The sequence below is a fragment of the Archocentrus centrarchus genome, unplaced genomic scaffold (assembly GCF_007364275.1).
Source record: "Archocentrus centrarchus isolate MPI-CPG fArcCen1 unplaced genomic scaffold, fArcCen1 scaffold_36_ctg1, whole genome shotgun sequence".
In the NCBI taxonomy this organism is placed as follows: Eukaryota; Metazoa; Chordata; class Actinopteri; order Cichliformes; family Cichlidae; genus Archocentrus; species Archocentrus centrarchus.
Window position 1 is genome coordinate 1147531 of NW_022060263.1, and position 14911 is coordinate 1162441.

Sequence of the window (14911 nt, forward strand, 5' to 3'; positions counted from 1 at the left end):
GTTTTATATATATATATATATATATATATATATATATTATATATATATATAAGCCATATTGCATTTTAAATTATCAATCAATCAAAGCAGATCACAATTTCTGTGTTTCACCTGAAGTAGTAGGGATGTATCCAGGCTTTTTTCAGCTGTTCTCTGAGGAAATTTCTTCATCTTCAAGGACAGTAATTTTGTCTCTTAGCTGCTGAATTATTGCTGTAGCAGTTGGAGCCAATGTAGATGGAGTTCCTGGCGCTATAATGTAAAAAAAATATATATCATCACAAAACAAAAGAAAAAGGACATGTTTAGATACAATGAAACCAAGGAATCAATTTTGATGTTTTAATTGTATTATACAATGTATGGCAACATTGTTGGGTTTTTGTTTGAGTTTCTCTTTTCCATAATGTTCTTCTCTACAACAATTAAATTATTTCGGTGTCTTCACTGTTGTGTTATTAGCAGATTCTAAAATATATGTACGTTCAGTCTATGGCTGCCAATAAATACTAACTTTTGCTTCAAACTTTACTTGTGAATACAGTCAAATTCTACAACAGAATGCTTTTTAACATATATGACAGTTTGCGCTTACAAAAATGAGTAATGATAGGTATTTTCCCCCTGTATTTTTGAAGACTTAATAGTGAACTGTAGGAAGTTTGAGAGGAGTATAGAATTAGGGGGTAGTGATTTATAAATACTGGTGCATTAAAGGTGTCATACTGAAAAAGCCTACATGAGTGTAGTCAATTAATGCTTGTGGATAAGATTGTATACTTACTTTCTCCTTTACCCTCTACATTGTCAAGTTGTTCCACCTGTGCAGATCCAGCACTGCCATCAGCACTCACAGATGGATGTACCTGGTTGGCTGTGTTGTACCTTCTTCTTAAAGGCATAGCTCTGAAATGTTAGAATATTGTATTGGAAACATTCAATGGTTTACTGGTAACTTGGAATATTTAATGGCAATCGTTAATAATGAGCCAGTAATATAGTTAAGCAAATACAAAGTGCAGAATTTAACTTTTTTTTTTTTTTTTAAATAAGGATACAGGAAATACACCTGACTATAAACCAATAACCCTCTGGGTCTACACATATACACAATGGTCCAATATCAAGTATTTTTTGACAAACCTCAAAACATCAATTATCAGGATCAAAATAAACCACACAGTGATTCAGACTGACACAAACTAGTTCCTTTGTTGTATGTATGTATATATATATATATATATAATAAAAATGTGCCAACCCCGAAACATCACAGCATGTTATCAAAAAAAGACAAAAATGTGCATAATTTTCTGTAATATTAAGAATTCATGTTCTTACCTTGCAACCTTACAACAGTAGAAAGTATGGCGATTTTATTCCAAAGACACTCTTGTAATCCAGTGGTTTTTTGCCAGCTTGGAACTGTGAGGTACGCCAAAAAGGAGGCAAAGTGTGGCGTTGGCGCAACTTCTTCTTTCTCTCTCCTCCAGAGATAAAAGAAAATGTGCATATTCCCACCAGACCGCAGTCTGCCACCTACTGGCAGCCGGTTCTTTCCAGCAGCAGCTTAGTTTGGAGGGGAAGATTTAAGTGATGCACAGGCACTCCTACGGCTGTAACGAAAACAGGGTACATTGTCCCACTTAACTGAATCTAAATTGACAATAAATCCAAATAAATTTGCTTTTTGCACTTAAAGAATGAAGTTATTTATTATTTTTTATTTACTTTTCTTACTGCCGTGGAAGCAGAGTGAATGGGGGACCATTAACTGACGGACCAGACAGCTGCTTTACTATCTGGCGCCAGTATGTTGATTCATACTCGACTTGCAGTCCATTCAACATGAACACCGCTGAAAAATTATTAAACATAACACAAGGGGAAATAAGAAGAAGCTTGTACTTATAAAATGGCTTCAAAAAACTGAAATTACTCTCAAAAAGAAGAGATGCTCTCTGTGTGAAAGAAAAATGAAAATGAGAAAAGGTGGCAACACAAGAGATGGATATCGCTGGTAAGTTCTTGATTTCCTATAAATTTCTTAAATTTGACCTATGTCTTCCATATGCCTGAATTACACATTTCTAGGTTAGTTATTTGCATTTGGAGAGTACTTTGAAAGTACTTTAGTAAGACATTTTGTAAAATACCATCAGCTAATCAGCACAGTCACAAAAATTTAAAATATTATTATTGTTGTTTATTGATATTTAATGTATTAATTCATGTATTCATTATGTTTTACCAAATGGCATATTTTGTTCAAAGGGTGTGTCGAAGACATAATAGATTCATGTCCAAATCCATAAGAGATGGGTCTATTTTCTCAGGCTCTCGCTCCTCCTTGACTTCTTGGATGATGTTCATGCATAGGTTTGTTACACAGACATACATATAGTCATGATAAACAGTAAGTACATATGTACTGCATGTAGTAAACTATTTTGACTCATAGCATAATATTAAACACAAACTGTTGTAAAATTAGGTAAATGCAACCTTGAATGAGCAGCAACAACATTTCATTATTTATTTAATAAAAGCTACGCAAAAATGAAGAAGCAGTATATGAAAATTAAGTACTAACTAAGTACACCCCATGATTAAGTAGTGTGTAGAACCACCTTTAGTAATATCCCTTCTATTCTACCACATTATTATTTTATAATAATTTCATACATGTGACATAACAGTAACACCTTTTACATGATTAAGAAGTCAGTAATAAACTGTGTTAATATCACATTAACATTATTCATATAGGTTTACTACATTGCTGCAGGTTTGCACAAGGGCTAAGACTGAGGCAAGTGGACTTAATTGAAGAGGGAGTCTGTGGAAGCAGCCGCACTTTGTCCAAGATGTCCAAGACACTAAGGAGGGTGTGTGTGCAAGCAGTTAAGCACCTGAAGAGGAGGGGGAAAATGAGAATAGGTGGAAGACATGGTTTTGTTGTCATTGATGAGAGCAAGTTTTGTCACAAGAGAAAGGTAAAGATATGAATTTATTTAAGATATTAATTGGTGAATAATGGTGATAGGTACATCTGTATCTATGAAATTGTTGTTCAGACAACTGCAAATAAATCATGCCTTAACACTGTCCTCTTTCCAAAAACTTCTAATTTTTCAGTATGCACGCGGGCGATTTGGTGCTACTTGGCGCAGGAGAGGCTGGGTTTTTGGATTGTTGGAAGTCAATCAACGGAGAAGGAGGCCTGTGTTGAAATTTGTTCGCAGACGAAATTCTGAAAGACTACTTCCTATTATACAGCGATATGTTAGACCTGCAAGTACAATTTTGAGTGACTCTTGGCGTTCCTACTGCAGACTGAGGCAACATGGGTATATACACTACCAAGTCAATCACCAGAGGTTTTTTGTTCACCCTGCTACAGGAGCACATACCCAGCATATAGAAAGGTCCTGGAGAACCTTTAAGCAAGAGGTGTACCGTTTCAGAGGCAACATGACTGAGAAGTCACTGAGAGAGATCCTACATTTTATTGAGTGGAACTACTGGCTGGGTAGACAACACAGAAATGGACCCCTTGGTCGCCTTTTCAAGGATATAAGAGCCATACATCCAGTACAATAACATCACCCCTGTGGCTGGAGCCTTTTTGCATGGAGTTTGTATGTTATCTCCAGATCTGTGTGGGCTCTCTCTGGCTACTCTGGCTTCCTCCCACAGTCATGCATGGGGTTAGATAAATTGGTGATTAGCTCTAGGTCTGACTGTGTAAATTGACCCTAGTTGTAAATGTGAATAGTTCGTCTCGGCATTAGCCCGATGACAGACTGGTGACCTGTCCAATGTGTAGCCCATCTCCCGCAAATGACAGCTGAGACAGGGTCCAGCTCCCCTGGAAAAAATGCATAGATGGATGGCATTTTGTTTTTGTGTATTGGACATTTAAAATATGTATTCCATTGTCATCCAGATATAAAATGTGCTGTGACAGAGGATCTTCTACACTCCTATGCAATTTCAAAAACTATTTTAAATAGACCTCTTAGCTATGCTTAATATTGTGATCCTCAAACAAATACAATGCAGTTATTTTCCAGCGAGCTTTTAATGAGTGTTTTATGCATGTTTATTTTTTTAAATCTAATACTTAATGTTTTTCAAACAGGTAGTTTAGCATTTTCCATGTGTTTCCAGTTCATCATCAGAACTCTTGACTTTTGTTTTATTCAGTGATTAACTTGGCAATAAATACAGTCAGTTTACAAGCCTGATTCTTGCTTATTACACAGAACCTACCACCATTATTTCCAGATAATGCTCACACTTCTTGTAGTTTGCTTTAATAGGTTATTGCATAGAAACAGTCGGTTTTGCATTTTGCAGCCCTGATTCCTGCTTATTACACAGAAACTACCATGAGCATTTCCAGATAATGCTCACACTTTTTGCAGTTTACTTAAATAGGTTATTGCATAGAAACAGTCGGTTTTGCATTTTGCAGCCCTGATTCCTGCTTATTACAAAGAAATTACCATAAATATTTCCATTTAATAAGCCAAAGCATTAAGCATAATATTTAGGCTATTAAGCAAAGCAGAATGCTGAGAACCTAAGGTATAATTAATTCAAGCCTTATAACATGGTAATACCATCCTATTATGTTAAAACATTAGCCAATATTACTTCATAATTTTGCGTTTATTACAATTTATTAAAAATTATGAAAAGTTAAATGCATAAACATTACTTCCTTATTGCTATCTCCATACAATATTTTTACCACATTTTTAAGCTACTATTACTAAAGGGTTTAGCCTCATGGGCATATCTCTGTTTCCACAGCATTACCATCAGTTTTGGGGGCCTTACGATCCATTTACATAAATTTCAGTGGAATATTACTCAATTGTAACCGCTGTTGTTACCAGCAGTATTACTTGATATTAGCTGGTAATTACCTTGATAATTGGATGGCAATAACCGTTAAATTTCATCATTATTACCTTCTGTTTCCAGCTTTTTCGCTGTTGTTACTAGTGGTATTACTTGGATATTAGCTGGTAATTACCTTGGTAATTGGATGATAATGTCCTGTATATTACCCCATTATTACCTTTTGTTTCCAGCTTGTTACCCCATTATTACCCCCTTATTACCACATTATTACCGAGCTGTAATAGAAAGTGCTACCGCAAATTCCTTCAAATGGATGGAAAAGGTAAGGATCTATGAATTTGTGTGGAGAGGTTAAAGGGCCTATTTAAGATCCTCAGTGGCTGTTCAGAAATCATCAACTTGTATTTTGTTTTGCCATATTTGTCAAAGTTTGATGACTGGGTTAAATGTCTGACCAGTTCCATTTCACTATGTAGCTACTGGGTCTGCCTTTAGCAAGTTTATATGTATGTATGTACACATGTACACTTCATCATTCTACATGTAGATCTACGGTGCTGTTCAGCACATGCTTATGAGCCAGCTGGAAATTTTGGAATGACGTGAGGAGAAAATCAAGTATCTTGTGAGTTCAAATTTCCTAAAGAACTATAAACACTTTTAAAATGCAAAGTAATAACTGGGCTAGTAACTGAATCGAAATGATTGCCAGTATTGATTTGACCTTGACTCTGCCATATCAACAAATTCACTTGAGTGGGATTTGTGGTTGTAATTTTTGAAAAATGGGAGAAAAGAGGGGTAAAGTAAAAAATTAACTACATTTTACTAGAATGTGGTTCACTGATTAGACATGATATCAAATGATCAATCAGTGAACCACAGTGGACTCTATGTCAGTGCTCTCATTTGAGATTGTTTGATTTTCACCTTTGCACTAGGCCTTACTGTGGAACGAATGTGTGCACTTGTGTATTTCAAACATCCATCCATCCATCCATTCTCTTCAACTTATCCTGTTCAGGGTCGCAGGGCAGCTGGAGCCTATCCCTGCTGACACACGACAAGGGGCAGGGTACACCCTGTACAGGTCGCCAGCCTGTTGCGGGGCCAATACAGAGAGACAGACAACCACTCACTCTCACGTTCATGGTGAGTGCATGGCAGCAAGGTGGTGTGGTGGTTAGCACTGCTGTCTCACAGCTAGAATAATATCTTGAAGGTCTGGGTTCAACTCTACCTTGGCCCAGGCCTCTCAGTGTGTGGAGTTTACATGTTCTCCCTGTGTCTGCGTGGGTTTCCTTCTACAGGCCAAAGACATGCAGTTACTGGGGTTAGGTTAATTGGTCACTCTAAATTGCCCATAGGTGTGAATGTGAGTTAAATCAATCATCTCTAGTCTCCACTTTGGCAGAGGGATGTAATACAAGGAACGAGAGAACTGACAGCTGTCATTTTAATCAACCTGTCTCAATACACGTAACTCTTAAGTATCAGAAAGTACTGTTAAAACATATGGACTGATGAGACTGTTTACAGACAGCATTTATGAATCATTATTTTAAAGGCTGTAGTTTGTAGCCATTGTTCTAACACTGTATAAATGCTCAGTGCTGGTTCTAACAGTTTGAGCTGTATGGCTGGGATGTAGCAAAAACAAACTGAAAGAGAGGGGGCTACACTGGGCTACAGCGTTAGTCATGTGGTCAGGCAGAGCGGACACACTGGGAGGATCAGGTCTCTACATTGATCTCATTTTAAGGTGACTTGTTGTGATTTGGTGGTATGTACATTATATATATATAGATATAGATATAGATATATATAGATAGATATAGATATAGATATAGATATAGATATAGATGACCACTTAAGATTAGTACAATTAAATTTTCATCATAGCTTTTTGTCTCTTTCTCCTCCTCCACTTCATCTGCATCCTCCAAAACAAGCCTCAGCTCCTGAACTGAAGTCAGGGCTCTAATGCCTCATTTCCACTAGTACCTACTTGACTCAACTCTACTCAGTTTTGGTCGTTTTCATTACAGCTGAGTACCACCACATTGTGGATGGGGTTGTTATAGTAAGGCGGCCCGAAAGTCCCATGACATCATTTGTATGCAACACAAACACAGTCAGTCTGCCCAGCTCCCTCTGGATTCTGTTGTCAGCCAAAAAGCACAAACATCGCTCCCTGACCAGTCAGTGGCATTCAGTCTGTCAACATCATATTTTTGGCTCAAGTCAGCTTGCTTGGAACTCCAGCTGAGTAGGTACTAAAAAGTACCAGGTACCAGGGACTAGGACATAATGGAAAATGCTAAAAATCGAGTACAGTCGAGTTCAGTCAAGCTCAGTAGGTCCCAGCCTGAAAAGAGGGATACAATAATTACTTATTACACAAAATAAAAACAGTATTTTATTTTAAATGCAAAATGAACGTTTTTTGTTGAGCCAACATTTATGCCAACTGGGTCTTTGAATGAGGACAGCGCAGCCACCCTGACTGTGTAGCATAAGGAATTCTTCTATCATGCTTTACATGATGTCAGAGTGAGTATGTAGACATTGAACAAACCTGTTTAAACTCGTGCTTTTCTAAAATACTAAAATATCAGACAGCAGTAGTTAGCACTGCTGCCCCCAACAAGAGGCCTTGAACCCCCTCCTTGCCTGAGGCTTTTCTGTGTGGCATGTTAGGTTAATTTATCTGTATGGTTATCTCTGTGATAGATGATCACAATTCAGTTTTAGATGATTCCCTGAACAAGTTCATGTAAAAACAGAAATACAGAATATTCATTAAAAAGAATCACACTACTTGAAATATATTAGCATGGCTAGGGTTAGGTTCATCAGCAGTGATAACTTAGACCTCACAGGGTTAAAATCACAAGTTTGTCATGTAAAGTCAGCACTGCATGAAGTGTAGTTATACTACACTATTTAAACTTCATAACTAAACTACATTGGACGATTCTATTGAATATAAATCAACAATGTCAAACATTTGCACTCCCAGAAAGGTAAAGCTTTAGTTTTTAATGGTAACAGTGTTAGACATCCTGGATTTAATTTTAATGAAGTGTAAAGAGACCCATCTTAGGTCAAATAAACAACAAGTCTGAAATAGTTTATTATTATTTTTTTTTTATAGTGTAACCATAATAGGTCCTAATTTTTTTTAGGCATCACAATTTATTGCCATTTGCACTGTCATTGGTATTGTACTGTTGTGGTATCAAACCTCCCCAGCACAATGTTTTAAATATGTACCTGAAGAAACTATAAAGCTTAAGTACATTTGGCCTTCACTTGGTAGTTGTGTAGTAACATCTGAACAACAACAAAGCCCTGATGACCCTCCTGTACACACCCTTGTACACTAGAGCCTTTTCTTTGTCTGAGCTTCAAGGCTTTGGAAACAGATTGACTGCTGAGGCTGCTGCTGACAAACTCAGCTACATTCTCCCTGCAGCAGCTGGAAGAGCACAGAAGTAATGTGAGACTCCTTTGGCTGCTGGAAGACGCCTCAAACCACAGAGGCATTTTCATCCGTTACTCTCCAACCAATAACAAGTCCCTGCAGCCTTTCCTCCCCAATGCATGGGTTTCTTCTTTCCACTTTGATCATTTCCCATGTCCGTCCATCCTTTTTAACAGTAGCTAACTCTATGGGCTCTCCTTCTTTCACTGTTGTGCTGTTTATTTGATTCAAACATCACTGGTATCCATAGTTATGTGGATCTCACCAGGCTTTAAACTATTCACATGTAGACAAACCAACTGGATTATGTGTTGAAGCATAAATTGTTCATCAATCCAATGAAAGCTAAATTTCTGATATGCAAGCATTAAAGACTTCATTTAAAATAATGTGAAAGCACAGATGAAATGTGTGTGTGTGTGGGGGGGGGGGGGGGGGGGGGGGGGGGGGGGGGGGGGGGGGGGGGGGGGGGGGGGGGGGGGGGGGACCTGAGTTTTATCATTCTGAAGTCTTGAAATGCTGGTTTTTTCGATTTCTTGTTCTTATTTATTTGGTTTCTTAGTAGTAATTTTCTGTTTTGTGATTTTCATCTGTATCATTCCAGTACCTTGAGCATTAGTTATGTTAAGTGTTTATGGAGTTTGAATGCCTATTAAGATGATTTAATGTCTTAGTTACTTCAGTTTCTATTTTGAGCTCATTATGTTCATGAGTGTGGTTCTCTGAGTGTTTCCCTAACATTTTTTCCTTTTTTAATGATCTCACTGCCAAGTCATATGTAGAGTACTTCTGTTTGATCAATATCACTGGGATGGAGCTTGCTCAGGATTTACAGTGTCACAAAAAGGAGTAACACCCCTCACATTTCTGCAGATATAAGTATATCTTTTCAAGGGACAACACTGACACAAAATGACACTTTGACACAATGAAAAGTAGTCTGTGTGCAGCTTATATAACAGTGTGTAAATTTATTCTTCCCTCAAAATAAACTCAATATACAGCCATAATGTCTAAAAACAGCAGCAACAAAAGCAAGTACACCCCTAAGAGACTACACCTGTAAATGTCCAAATTGAGCACTGCTTGTCATTTCCCCTCCAAAAATGTCACGTGACTCGTTAGTGTTACTAGGTCTCAGTGTGCATAGGGGAGCAGGTGTGTTCAGTTTTGTAGTACAGCTCTCACACTCTCTCATACTGGTCATGACAAAGAACTCTGTGAGGATCTTAAAGATGAATTGTTGCTCTACAAGAAGATTGCCAACACCCTGAAACTGAGCTGCAGCCCAGTGGCCAGGATCATCCAGGCATTCAGCACCTTAATAACTTGATAGTGGCAGCTAGTAGATTCAATACCTGGGAAGCACAGTGATGCAATTGTTAGTGTGGTTGCTTCACAGCAAGAAGGTTTGAACCAAAATACTCCACAGTCCACTGGCACACCCACACCCTGATTGTAGGTGTGGGTGTGACTGTAAATGTTTCATTGTGTTAGCCTGTCCAGGGAAGGTATATTCCATGGGAATAAAAAAAGATGAGATGTATTAAAAAACTAATGGTGAATAGTTTTTATGATTGTATCACCAATGAAATGATTTTTGTTCTGTTTTGTTCCCCTCATTTTTTTTATATGAAGGTAGAAACTTTTTAGAAGTTGATTTTTACAAGTTTTGTCGAGATAAGTTTTAGAGAGTTTTTTGGTTTGATTTGGAAAATCTTATTACCTCATCACACTTGCAGTACTACTACTGGTCAGGAATCCTGAAAGAACTAGGGAGGAGACAATGGGGTTTCAGAGCTAAATGGAGCTAAATGAAGGAATAATGAATGTATGTTCCAGCTATCATCATGGGGAATATAAGGTCGTTGGACAGTAAGACAGAAGAGCTTGGTAGGCTGTGACTGTACCTGGTTTCAGGTTGTTTGTTTTTTCTCAGGCAGACAGAGTGGCTAATTTAAGCAGTAGAGGAAATGTGTGGAGTAGCATGCAGCTTGCAATTATGGGTTCCTCTCAGTGCACAGCTGACAGGCCAGCCACAGTTTATAACATTATACATATTGTTTGTTTGATCTTTACACACACCAATTTCCACTTATGCCATACTTTTTCAGAGTTTCATTTCAGAGGATGCTACGCTCCACTCCTGTGTGCATCCATCTCTCCAGCCCCGCACCTACTACATAAGTAGAGAGGTCAATCTGCAGATGCATGCCACGTCTTCTCAGCTAGCCCTGTTGCCTCTGTCCATCTCCCCCTCCCACAGCTGAGCCAGAAACCACAGCCCACTGCCACATGTGGGGGGGGGGGGTGCATTAGTTGTGAAAGGTGCTTCTATTTGAACATGTTAAGATAAGATAAGATAGTGTTTATTGTCACATGCACAGTTATACACAGTACAATGCACAGTGAAATGTATTTTGTACCTGCAACCATATATACACACACATATAAATAAGAAGAATAAAAATAAAAAAAGTAATTCACACTATACACTATACTCTATATACTATACACTATACACACTTTTATAAATTATAATATTTACATTGTGCAATAATGGTCCGTTAGTTAGGGCTCAGAGTGTGAGCAGACGGATGGCTTGTGGGTAAAAACTCTTCTTCAACCTTTCAGTCTTAGCCCTCAGGCAGCGGTAACGCCGGCCTGATGGGAGCAGGGAGAAGAGAGAGTGTCCGGGGTGGCTGGGCTGTTTTAGGATCTTCATGGCCCTCAGCCTGCATGCTTGGTGTAAATGTCCTGCAGGTTGGGGAGGGTGTTCTGATGGTCTGTTCAGCTGAACGAACCACCCTTTTTAGGGCCATGAAGTCCTGCTTGGTGCAGTTTCCCATCCAGGTGGTGATGCTCCCACGCATGATGCTCTCGATGGTGCAGGTGTAAAAGTTCCTGAGCACCTTGAGTGGGAGCTTGAAGTCTCTCAGCCGCCTGAGGAGGTAGAGACACTGTCTGGCCTTCTTCACAGTGATGTTAATGTGATGAGTCCAGGACAGGTCCTGTGAGATGGTCACTCCCAGGTATTTGAAAGTGTCCACTCTTTCCACCTCAGCACCACTGATGACAAGTGGATGGTAGTCCCTCTGCTTTCCTGCTGAAGTCCACGATCAGTTCCTTCGTTTTGCTGACGTTGAGCAGGAGGTGGTTCTCCTGGCACCAGTTCTCCAGGGGGAGACCTCTCTCCTGTAGGCTGTCTCCTCATTGTGAGAGATTAGTCCCACAACAGCAGTGTCGTCAGCAAACTTGATGATGACGTTGGCCTCTGACGTGGCCTCGCAGTCATGGGTGTACAGTGAGTACAGCAGAGGGCTGAGCACACAGCCTTGGGGGGATCCAGTGTTGAGGGTGAGGGAGGATGAGGTGAGGTGACCCACTCGTACCACCTGTGGTCTGCTGGTCAGGAAGCTGTGAACCCACCTGCACAGGGATGGGCCCAGGCCCAGGTCCAGCAGCTTAGAGACCAGCCTGGAGGGAACTATGGTGTTGAATGCTGAGCTGTAATCTACAAACAGCACTCAACTTGGACCCCGCTGATCTAAGCAACTACAGGCCTATATCAAAATTGCCTTTTCTTGCAAAAGTTGTGGAGAAGTTAGTGGCTGGGCAGCTGATTACTTTCTTGGAAAGTAATAATATCCTTGATAAGTTTCAGTCTGGTTTTCGTAAGATGCACTCTACTGAGACTGCCTTGTTAAAAGTCTCAAATGACATATTGATGGCTGCAGACTCTGGTCAGTACAGTGTATTGGTTCTATTAGATTTGTCATCTGCTTTTGACACAGTCGACCACAAAATCCTGTTACAACCGATTGCAGAATGAGATAGGAATTTCTGGAAATGTTCTTAAGTGGTTTTCCTCCTATCTAAGCAATAGAACCTTTTTCTTGTTTGCAAACAACGTAATGTCCAAAGTCGCTCCCTTCCTGCATGGCGTTCCTCAAGGTTCAGTCCTAGGACCCATTTTGTTCCTATTATACATCAGCCCCCTTGGTAAGATTATCAGTAGCTCTAATAAGGTATCTTACCATTTGTATGCTGATGATATTCAACTTTACTGTTCCTTCAATGATTCAGAATACACAAGCTTGATGACTTACGTAACTGTGTCTCTTGTGTTAAGGACTGGCTAGCTAACAACTGCCTTCAGTTAAATTCTTGTAAGACTGAAGCCAGAGTGCTGTATTCTGATATTAAAAAGAGGTCTGTCTGTCATACGTGATATGACACAGAGCAGGAGGAATTATAAAGTCCAGAATTAGAGCTAAACCTAATATATACAAACAAAGCGTAGGAGCAGGTACGACGGCTGCTGACGGCTGCTGACCTTGTTATTGCAAAGGAATGTTTCTGTGGTCTAATATGTACTGCTAGCTGTGAAATGATCCATGTTACTTGCAGTGGGAATTTCTTTCATCATTGCTTTTGTTGTTTGAATTTAATATAAACTCAATTTTAATTAACCCACATGAATTTCTGGATTCTACCATCAGCTGGCAAAGAGATCATCCCAGTGGCTGTGACTGTGGTGAATGGTTTGGATGGTAAATGGATTTGCACCAACCTCTGCATCACTGGAAAGGCAGCTGAGCATAGTCTCTAATCTGTGTTTTAGCTCTGTGGCACAAGGACAGATGCAACAATATAATAAGGAATGATTTATGCTTTGATTTATTAAGCTATTCAGTTTTTACTTTCTATTTCATTGAGCTCTTTTGGGTATTTCTTTACCTTCAGATCTATTTTGTCTTATTGTAGTTATTTTATCAAGCACAGTTGCCTTTTCGTGGCTGCTTTGACAAATCATTTCCCAAGTTTTTGTGATAAATAAACCATGCCTTAATTGACAGGGTGTGACCACCACTGAGCCAAGGTAAAGGGGCCTTTATGGCGGGTAAATATATGGAACTTACTGAATTTCATTGGCCCTGGATTAATTAGGAAAAAGAATAGAGGTTTCTGGCACAACTTCATCTACCTCCAAGGTTCATGGAGAAGAGCAAAGATCCAAAGAGACTGAAGCCTCATCAACACTTCTAATATAAAGAACAGCTTCATTACTTGACCAACTCATTTCAGCTTGTGGCTTCATCAGAAAAGTGAGGAACTATTGCAGACAGCAGGCTCAGAGAGGGGCAGTCATCTGCTGTGACCAGCTGGGGGTGAGGGAGGGAGACAGGCAACAGGACACACTGTGGTAGGGAGCCAGAGATCTGCCACGAGTGGTTGTCAAACCTAAGCATGTTGGTATAAATTTGGGTAAATTTGGGATGGTGTTTTTATGTTTTTTCTCATCCAATATTACAAACCACTATGAAGGACATTTAAAAAAAAAATTACATGAACCAAGACAAACTGCTTAATGAAGGATATATCACACAAATAAAATGTGGAAAATTATTCAAAAACCATAGAAAAGAAAAAAAATATATGTACTATAAAACTCATGGATTGAGAAGTCTTCATTCATACCCCTTGGAAACAAACTTTGAAAGTAGAAAATCCAAACGGCTTCTCTCTTCTTCCTAAGAAAATTAATATCACCTCTATTCCTGTAAAAAACTAAGGATGAAATCTAATATTTTTCAGCAGCAGGAGAAGTTGTGTCTTCTCTCTTAAAGGAGCTCCTGTGTTCAGTGCTGTATTCCTTTGAAGGAGGGGATGTCTGTTATTTTGATGACATGGGCACTGTATCATACTGATCACACTTTTTATTTTACAGCTCTTAATGTAAACAGTGTTTCCATTAAAGTACAGTTAGTATTTTTTTAGGTTATTTGATACAAAAAATGTCACAGCCGGCGATGAAACGGGCGAGGAAGGGCAAAAACGCAGGACTCCGGAGGTAAGCATACTGGAAAAGGTGTTTATTTAGGCTCGGGGGAACGAATACAAAAACCTTCTGAGTGAGACGAAGGGAAGACACAGGGAGCACGCAGGCACGGAAACATTAACGACGCAAACAACAGGCAGAGAAAACGCACGACTTAAATACACAGAAGGGCTGATGAGGGAAGAGGAAACAGGTGGGAACACAGGTGACACTGATAACTAAGACGAGACCAGAGGGAAGCAAACTGAATACAACAGACAGGGGCTGGATGGATATCAAAATAAAACAGGCAGTATGACAAGGGAACAGAGACGCAAACCTGACACAGAATACAGAGAGACTGTCATGTCCTGGGCCGTTGGCCCAGCGTTTTGTGTTAATAAGTTTATTTCCTGAGTTTGTCCTCCCTGTATGTTTGTCATGTTCCCAGTGTTGTGACTTGTCTGCGTGTTCCTGGTTATCACTTCCTGTTTTATTTGCCAATGTGATTTCCTTGTGCTTTGTGTTTAGCTTTGCTTCCCCTGTGTAATTAGTTTCATTGCCTCACCTGTTGTTCCCTGCTGTTTCCTCTTGCCCTGATTACCCAGTGTGTATTTAAGCCCTCAGTTTTCATTTTTTCTCTGTCGCGTCGTTGATGTTTTGTGCCCGCATGTTCCTGTGTTCCCTGTGCCTGCCCTTCGTCTCCCCGTGCCTCCCTTCCAAGGTTT

The 14911-nt window shown here is 39.5% G+C and overlaps 1 protein-coding gene across 1 annotated transcript; it reads left to right on the top strand.

The window, feature by feature from the left end:
- The first annotated feature begins 1949 nt into the window (after window positions 1-1949).
- Window positions 1950-4226, top strand: LOC115776699 (uncharacterized). Its single transcript, XM_030724461.1, has 4 exons — window positions 1950-2020; window positions 2275-2379; window positions 2789-2996; window positions 3139-4226. The coding sequence occupies exons 1-4, from the start codon at window positions 1977-1979 to the stop codon at window positions 3601-3603; spliced, it is 822 nt and encodes a 273-aa protein (XP_030580321.1). The 5' UTR covers window positions 1950-1976; the 3' UTR covers window positions 3604-4226.
- Window positions 4227-14911: the final 10685 nt, after the last annotated feature.